Source organism: Malus domestica, chromosome 14, assembly GCF_042453785.1.
Source record: "Malus domestica chromosome 14, GDT2T_hap1".
In the NCBI taxonomy this organism is placed as follows: domain Eukaryota; kingdom Viridiplantae; phylum Streptophyta; class Magnoliopsida; order Rosales; family Rosaceae; genus Malus; species Malus domestica.
Window position 1 is genome coordinate 14,427,058 of NC_091674.1, and position 9,557 is coordinate 14,436,614.

Below are 9,557 nucleotides of genomic sequence, written 5' to 3' on the forward strand. Positions count from 1 at the left end.
CCATTTTCAGTTTTTCTTTTTCTTTCGACTCTCTCTCTCTCTTTTCTCTCTCTCTCTCTTCTCTTCAACAGAATGGACGGATCTCTTTACCATTTTTAGTTTTTCTTTCGACTCTCTATCTCTCTTCTCTCTCTTTCTTTCTCTCTCTTTTCTTCAACGAAACGGACGGATTTCTTCACCATTTTTAGTTTTTCTTTCGACTCTCTCTCTCTCTTTCTTCTCTTCAACAGAATGGACAGATCTCCTCAACAGATCCATTTCTCTCTCTGCAATAAAACCCAACGGACGGATTATGTGTATTGTTCATCCCTGTATATTCTTAGTCTACTTGGGTTCATTGATTGATGTTGGGTGAAAGAGCGCAGGTTTGAAGATTTGGGTTGTGGTTGTGAATCGTGCATATGCAAGGGGAGATGTGCAGAATATCGACCGCCGCCTAAACCACTGCCTAGCATCGCCTAGGCCACCTTGAGCGCCTAGAGATGCCTAGGCGGCCACCTAAATCCTTCGAGCATTACCTGAACGATTTAGCCCCAATCGGATCGAGACTCCACCGCCGAGCACCTAGGCCGATTTTTAGAACACTGCCAATATCACAACTAGTATAAATACACCATTCTAGAATTTATCTTTGGTAACACAAGTATCACACACTTATTCTCTTTGAGTCTCACATATTTTTGCTTACTAACTTAGTGTCGGAGAACCTTTAGCAGACACCCCCACCCCCGATCGTTGGCTACTTGCGATTGTTTGTTCATTTACAGGTTACTCAAGTTTGTGCATCTCCACCCTTAACGGCGATTCGCGAATTTGGTTTCAACACTTAGTGCTTTCATTGAGAGTGAACTCATATTCATCCCGCCCAAATCCCTATACCGCAACTATGGTTATTTGAAAGCAACGTCCTTACACCTTTATTACCCCATAACTTAACGATGTTTTAACAGTGAAGACATCCTTACCATGGATCATTCTTGGAAAGTCTGTTGCAGATCTACGCTTCAATCAACAAGCTTCGAAGGGCCTCACAAATGAAGAATTAGGTAAAACTTATGACACGCCTCGATCCCAATGTCTAGGGACAGCATGATGGCCATGTGCTGGCCGACATCCGAGGGTGACGCAAGTCATTTAATGAATGCATATGCCGAGAACATGTGAAACATGCATACAAATTTCGCTCGAACTACAAAATGTAATATTCATATACAAACCTTACCAAAATAATATAATAATATTCAGCCGTATATAAAATGATAGTGATAATGCATGACATGTTCAGAGCGGAATGTGTGACAGAAAATGCTATTACAAGTGATGTCAAAAGCAGAGATGATGGCACGATATCACTAGTAAGGGAATGCCTCGTAGCTCGGATCGTATGCCTCATTCCTATATCCTGAGGGGGTGCAAAACAAAACATGAGTGGACCAAGTTGATATATAAGTAATACTGAAATAGTTATTCATCAACATACTAACCCCCAAAGTTTTATGAAAACTCAATAATATAATATATACTAGGTTTTCTGAAAAACCTAGCATGTCATAAAACCTTCATAAAACATATATCATATAGTGTGCTTAGTAGTGGTGTCATATGTAAGTATCTTCTGGCCGAAGCCATCTACCAATGCCTAGCCAAAGCTAATATAAATATCTTCTGGCCGTAGCCATCTACCAATGCCCGACCGAAGTCAATATAAATATCTTTCGACCGTAGCCGTCTACCAACACCTAGTCAAAGCCAATATAAGTATCATCGCCCGTCGGCAGAACAGTGACCACTAGATAAGCATAAAAACATTGAATGTAATCTTTCCAGAATATAAGTATATATATCTCAACAGAGCTCAGTAGCTCAAACATCATATCTTAAATCATCTTCATTGCATATAGTCATCCATCATATATACTACAAAGAATGTAAAAATGGATAAAGTATGGTATTCCAAAATATTCTCGGTAAAGCATGAGATCTCATAAAGTGTAAATCTAATTTACTCATAAACGTTTCATAAAACATAACCATTAAATCATGCTTTTCACGTATGCATTTCTAATAGTAAAATATGCATTTTAGAAGGAGTCCACTCACAGATACTCCATCATCGTAGAGCTGTGCGAAATAAGAAGGACGTAAACACCGCTAATAATCGCACCTAAGCACATAAAGGGTCCAATTAATAAAACTCTACCATAACGATTGAATTTTGGAAAACGAACATCATAAACGGATTCAGGACGTCAAAAAACATTAGGGGGGACCTCGGGTACCCGCACATGCCTTCACCCGCCACCACAAGGTGGCTGCCTCGATGACCACACGCCGAGATGGGTCATTGGAAAGTTGACTGAAAAAGTCGCCGATGACATCATTGATGCCTCCGTGGACGGTGAAGCACGGTGCCTCCGGTAGAGGCGCGTGTGCTCCACGCATCGGCACAAGAGGTCCTTCACGCGTAGCTTGGGTCTAGGTTTGGGCTTGGGCTTAGGGTCATTGGGCCGAAGGCCCTAGTTAGCACGGCCTAAAAGCCTGGGTTCACAGGAACCGAACTACAAGGTTGGGCCTAGGCAACTGGGCTAGTTCTCAGTTGGGTCTAGGTTTAGGGTTACCAGGTAAGGTCGACCCGGTTTTCTGGTTGGTTTCGACAGGGAAGAAGACCGAAGCTTCCTAAGCTCCGATCAACTTTGATCTTCTACCATAATTTGCGATTTACCTACCAAAATGAAGATAGAGATTAGAAGAATGAGATTGTACCTTCGTGGTCCCTCGTAATGGCCGGTGTTGGGCGGAAATTGGCTTGAAGCCGTCAGAATTCTTCGAGTTCTCTAAGCTCTTACACCAGGTTCCATGGTGCTACCCTCTTGGTCCTGGGTTAGAGGGTTGGTGTCTGAGTCTTGGGTTCTAAGGTTGGTGTGTGTGTGGGTCATCGGAGAGGGGAGAGCACAAAGAGAGGGAGATCTGCGAGAGAATGTGTGTGTGAACTGAGAGAGAAAGGGCACTTGGGGGAGAGAAGAGAGAAGAAGAGAAAAAAAATGATAGGGAGTCGCCACGTGGTAGCCAAAGAAAGAAGGAGAGTTAGGAGGAAATCCAAAAAGGGGATCCAGATTGGGTAGGGGTAGGGGAAAAAATCTCCTTCTAGGTCCCCTTGGTTTGCAATTTAAGAATGTACTAAACGAACCATAAGATATCTGAAAACGTTCGACGTTCGAACGTAGAATCTTCGTTATTCGTTATAAATCCAAATCCAAATCCGTTCGTGCCTACGCGTTCGTGGCGTTAAATTCGATAAGAATAAATTAACTACATTAAGACTATGCTTTTTGACGAGATGGTCAAACAAAGTCAACTCAAGGGTACAAAGGTAATTTCATAAGTCCGACAATATGAAAATACCTTTAAATTTGGGACTGGGTTTCACAACTTATGACCTCAAGAGTGTGTGAAAGCCCTTGATGACATTGTCTATAGTTTTCAAGAGCCATTGATTGAGGCAGCACCCATTCTGACCCAGCGATAACTGCTAATCTGAACTCTTATGCGAATCGTCGTTGCCCCACTCCCCAAACATCAAGCAAAAGAACAAGAAGTTCCAAGGACCACAATAGGTTAAGTTATAAACTTAAATAATCCCTGTTACACAGAAACAAAATACTAATTGATAAACCAAACAAAAAATAAGAAGAGCGAAGAAGGTTTCATATCATGTCGAATCCTTTCCAACTGCAAAACCTAGTCTCCTCGTCGAATATCTAAACCTAGCAAATCTAGTTGCATAAAACTTGAATAACTTTACACATCCAATTTCATCCAATAATATTCAAACCTAGTTAGTTGCAAAACACCAAAAAAATTGAGATTGTTTAGTTCAAAAATTAGGATCCCATTTTTCTTGAACTCGCGAATCCTTTTTTTTTTATATATAAATTTTCCAACGACAGTGAAATTTTTGAAACAGGTTCTTCTCCCTTTTTCATACATAAAAAGAACAAAACAAAACAAAACAAAAAACAAAATAAAAAAAAAACTCAAGAGGAGAGAAGGGGAGTAAACGATCGAGAAAGGGAGAGAGGAAAGGGATGTGGACGAGAGAGATAGTAGGGGAAGAAGATAGAAGGTTTCATGCGAGTTATTATGTTTAGGTGTAGTAGAGATTATTTAAGTTGATAGCTTAATCTACCATAAGATAAACATTGAGGCTTATAGAAAAAGGAACTTTAACGAAAAACTCCTGACACTGCTTAGTTTAACGAAAAACCACATTTTTACACTAAAAAGTCAATTATGGTACTATTCACTTTACCATTTATTTTGTCCTCATCGTTAAAACTCAAAGTTTTCAAACAATTTTTATTAGTTTTCCTTATAAAAAAAAAGGGACCTCACCTGTTCTCAAAATAAGGACTTTAGGAGAGTAGTTATAAGGTTTACTAACTCTAAGTAGGGATTAAGAATTTTTAATCTTTATTTTGCAAATGATTGTTTATTTTTTCCCTCTCTAATTTGATAAAGCTGCTAAAACGCTTAAATATATTGTGTTAATGATGTCCCTTGGAAAACTAGTTTGTTGCTTGGAGACATCCGTAAACTATTTCAGAAAGTTGGGTGTATTAGCTTTGTTCATGTTTATCGGGATGTTAACTTTGTAGCTGATAAAGTAGATACAATAGGGCACTCCATTCCTTCATTTTGTATTTAGCTTCATTTTGTATTTAGCTTCATTTTGTCCCTTGTAGTGTAAGGAATGTCGTACGCTTTATTGTACTGGTTGCTCAATGGGCTTTAGGGTTAATCGAGATAAACCTAGATAAGGCATTGTATAATTTGACTAAGATGTCACATTGTCGGTGAACTCATTCTATACATTATCCTCCTATTAAACATATACCAATTAGACTCCAGAATAATTTTAAGATGAAAAATAAAATTTAAAGCGTTGGTAAACAATTAGGTTGGATTGACAAAATTTTAGGTTAACATAAAGGGGTGTGATATCCACACACTCCTTTTTACTTCTCACACACCCTTCTAATTTTCGGCGGTCGAATCGGATGAAATGAAAAAGATCAACGGCCATAAATTAACAAGGGATGTGTGAGAAGCAAAAAAGGGTGTGTGTATAGCACACCCCTAACATGAAAGTGCTACAAGGTTAACAAAGGACACTAGATACTTTTTGCTAACTCCCAAGGGATGTGTTTGATTGGCTTTGCTAACTTTCATTGTAGTAGACTGGATTACATATTAGAGTATGCATGTGTTTGTTACATACATGATTAAGTTTAATGGGATAAAACAGGACTCCCCTCAACTAAATCTCTCACTAGGAGGTCTTAGCAAGTACCCCCAAAATGCATCGGACTGTTAAGCCCGTCTGCTTTGCTTGGCCTTAGACTCGTTTAATCTGCTTTGTATCGTCTTCATGGCCGTCTAACAAGTAGAAGACATACCTGCATCTTCAAGGCCAAGAACCTTGGCAATTTCCCAACCCGATCATTTTCGTTCGTGGAATAGTTGGAAGAGCCTCGCTGCAGCGATACAAGCAAAGAGGAAGTCGTACTGTCAAAATCACTACGATGAGTTCAGAAACAATGCTATGAATAAGAAAATCAAGACGGGAAAATCACATCCAAATTTTAAATATTTTCTTCTGAAATATTCAAAATTTTCTTGGAATCAACAAGATTGAGGATTTTGGATTATGCATTTTGCAGGAATGAGCTTAAATGGGAGAAAAGGAGCTAGGGGTGAGAAAAAAGGAAGAAAATAATAGGTGTCCCGAGAGTGTGTGAAGAGTTTTCTAGAAAAAAGAAAAGGTAAATTAATAATAAGAATAATGCTAAGGAGACTATATTCTTAATATATTAATTAGATATTATATTAAAGCGTGCTTTTGTAAAGGGAATTGTTTTGGCACTTCAAAAATCTCATTTGGCATTCTAAACTTTCTATAATTATAAAGAAAAATACAGAAGTGTAGATTGAGATTTTTTGAATGTTAATAACAGTTCCCCTTGTAAATCATACATAGATTTGATTACTAGGTATTCTTTCTCTATGAGGATTGTATTTCCTTGGGGGACAATGATTCTTCTCTTCTTTACTACTATAAATAAAGGCATTCCGTAGGAGAATAACACACCATCGTAACATCTCATATTTTCTCCACTCTCTGCAACACCCCCTTTCTCTCCTTGTCAGATAAATTGGCTACAACAATATTAGAGTTTTTTAATTATTTTGCTTCCTAGTTCAATACTCCACCAAACACTTCACCAAGTCATTTCATCTAGTCTATTCTAAGTCATTCCAGATTAGTCCTTAAAACTAATCTAGTCCAAAATAATCACCCTTAGTGTCCATTGAAGATGTTCTATAACGTATAAAATTTGACCAGATTTGAACTCCTCAAAAGCGTGTCCAAGCCTCAATTCTTCATTAAAATAGTTTAAAAAGTGAAAACTAAGGATTGCGGGAATAACTTCATCTTTTGGGAAGGAAGACCGACAAGAGAATATGCAGAGTAAGTCAGAAACAAGTCCACAGAAGGATGTGTTAATCTACATGATGGTAACAGATTGGTGGAATATAATCTACTTTCTCTGAGACATCTCTCTAAGCGGATTTCTGCTGCGTTTCAGAGGGTTATATGGACAAGAACAATGATTGGTACCGAAAAGCTCACTCATCAAGCCTCGTAGGCATGGTATGAGTGAAACCCCGGTCCATATCTTAATGAACAAAGAAAAAGGCCATTGCAGCTCCAGCAGAAATTTTCAAGACAACATCAAACTGAATTAACTATTCGGTACTTGGTAATATCAAAGTGACAGATATAGGATAGACGAAAGAAAATTACGACCACACCATCAAGTGTGACCGATCAATCCTTACAAAATCTTCAAATTAAACAAACACGTCCTATCTATTACTCTACTCTGCAACAAGTAGACAACAGAACAGCGGCTTAACGCTTGCCACCACCACCGCCAAGCTTTGGTCCCTTGGGTGCACCTCCCTTGGGAATGTTGCCCTTGCCTTGAGACTTCTGAGATTTCGTTACTTCTGCCTTCTTGGCCTTCTTTTCATCCTTGGTCTTCTTAATTCTTTCCTTAATTTCACTACAGAACACATCCAGACATTAAATCACATGATGGATCACAAAAGGTTGACATAAAAACATTGAAGCCAAACAAGACGAATAATAAAGTGAATCAAGGCTACAAGTATAGACAAGAACACAAACCGAAGTGCAGCTTCACGTGCAGCATCACGAACCTCTGGCTTCTCAGTTCTTCTCTTCTGGATAACCTCCAGGGTAGCACCGACAATAGACCTTGAGTAAGGCTTCTTGGTGGCACGTCTCCTCTTCTTCACAGCTTCTTGAGCAATATCCTAATTATGCCAATATATCATCCGTAATAACATGAGATAAACACAACAGACTGCAAGGCAGCTAGCTACTTCATACAAAAAATTGGCCACTACCAGACAAGTTTTAAGAGGCTAAATTTTATCTTCAAAGATTGATTAAAAAAAAGATGCATGATGAAACAGATTACAAGGCAATATAACTAATGTATGATGAAAACAGATGATCAAAACCAATCAATTTCCCAGAAATTTATAGGCTTTAACTATCTAATGTAACTAATCAGGACATTATTTGATCCACCTGCATTGATTGGAGTGGAGTACTGGCTGGAATCTAAGATTTTATATATCATATGAAAAACGAAGTCTACCTTTTTGTGTTGCTTCCTGTACATGGCTGTCCAGGTAAGCTTTGATGGCTTCAGCTTGTTGTGGAAGTACCTTTTGCATTTGGAGTTGGCAAAAAGGAACACCTGAAAGACCACCACAGCTTATAAAAAGAGAGACAAAAACAATATTTTTCGAATGATACTTTAAATAGGGTAATGCCAGGTAGATCAAATTTTCAAACCAAACTTGCAAACCAAATGATGTGTCACCAATAGGAAATAAGCATGTTAACAACACTTGAGTGATAATCCAATTATTAACAACCACATCATTTGGTTTACAAAATTTGGTTTAAAATTTTGATCTCCCTAGCATTATCCCTTTCAACATATAATCTGATACAAAGTAAAATAACCTCAGGTTGAAGGAATGCTTACCTGAGAATCAGAACGAATAAATCTGATGCCTTTTCCTGGGTATATCTTGTCGCCACTGAAACGGCATAGTTCCGTCCTGACAAGACAAAACAAATTGATTTTATAAGCCACAATAGGAACATTAATGGCCAGAAGTGGTAAATCAACATGATTAAGCCTAACAAACAGAACCACAAAAGTAAGGTCAAGAAATGGAGAAGGAAACCAAGCCTAAAAACCCAAACCATTCACATTCATCAACCTCCCATTAAATTTCCACACAACTACCACATTTGATTATCACCGAACACGCAAAGAAACATCATTGATAGAAAATACAACAAGTACACACCTCTGCTTACAAACGCTGATCAACAACAGACTTACCCATACGAACACCTCACAACACATTCCAATAACAAAAAACCCATACATTTCCCCGAGATTGGAAAATATAATTACCACATTCCGCGATCCAGATTTAAAAAACTTAATACCAAAACACCAACAAGTTGAAAACTCACTGGATTTAGTGCTACATGTAACCTATGTGAACCATGAAATGGCATTCACTTCAACAACATTTCCATAATTTCACACAAACAGTTAGCTAAAAGCATAAACTTTTACACAGATACATACAGCCAAAACCCATCACTTATTCGTTGGGTTTCGTCAACTGTTTCTAGCAAATATTTCACTGATATTCAAATTCAACAAAAACAAAAAACACTTTTCACCCAGGAAAGCAAAAGCACGCACAAATCGGAGCATGTAAACAGCTTATAGCAAAATTAGAATCCAAAATCTAAATGCGAAAATAAATAATAAGCAACCAAATTCAACATCAACAACAACAGAGAGGATTCTCATTCGGTAATTGTGTGAGGAAAAAATTAAGAACGGCAAATGAAACCATTTCGATATCAGATCTCGACGAGAGAGAGAGAGAGTGAGAGAGTGAGAGAGAGGGAAGACATACTTGAGAACCATGGCTGCTGCCTCCTGCTGGTGGTGGTTGTTAAAGGACCGGAAACCCTAGAAGCAGATTTGCTTACAACGTGGCTATGTATACCAGCCTTCTTAATAAATAACCCTACTATCCCGCCAAAAACCACGAAAGTACCACTAACACTGGGCCGGCGTATTTTGTTGTCTTTTTCGGCCCAAGACTGCTACCGGATTTCTTTGGGGGTTTGTATGGCCCATTGCTCCGCTCTTCCTTATTCTCTCATGCTTACTTTTCTTTATACGGTCTAGTGATGTTATCACAAGTTTGCTGCAAAGAACGTATTGTAATTGTGTTATGTTTGATACCTAGTTAGTGATTTGACCCTTTATGTGGTGTAACCTAGTACATCATCCCTTGAAGTAGAGTATTATTGTATCAAAAAAAGGTTTAGCTTTTGAGCCAAATTTGTTATGGAGTCC

The 9,557-nt window shown here is 38.4% G+C and overlaps 1 protein-coding gene across 1 annotated transcript; it reads right to left on the reverse strand.

Moving 5' to 3' along the window:
• Nucleotides 1-6,779: 6,779 nt before the first annotated feature.
• LOC103424398 (large ribosomal subunit protein eL24) lies at nt 6,780-9,315 on the reverse strand. Its single transcript, XM_008362479.4, has 5 exons — nt 9,109-9,315; nt 8,148-8,223; nt 7,752-7,853; nt 7,253-7,401; nt 6,780-7,127 (listed from the first exon to the last, which is right to left on the reverse strand). Exons 1-5 carry the CDS (start codon nt 9,117-9,119, stop codon nt 6,974-6,976), a joined length of 492 nt encoding a protein of 163 aa, XP_008360701.1. The 5' UTR covers nt 9,120-9,315; the 3' UTR covers nt 6,780-6,973.
• Nucleotides 9,316-9,557: the final 242 nt, after the last annotated feature.

What these genes read in the sequence shown, in the direction of transcription:
- LOC103424398 (XM_008362479.4), bottom strand. An exon ending in TTATTCGTTCTGATTCTCAG is followed by an intron (nt 7,854 to 8,147) that starts GTAAGCATTCCT and finishes GTGGTCTTTCAG; the next exon opens with GTGTTCCTTTTTGCCAACTC. An exon ending in GCACGTGAAGCTGCACTTCG is followed by an intron (nt 7,128 to 7,252) that starts GTTTGTGTTCTT and finishes TGTGTTCTGTAG; the next exon opens with TGAAATTAAGGAAAGAATTA.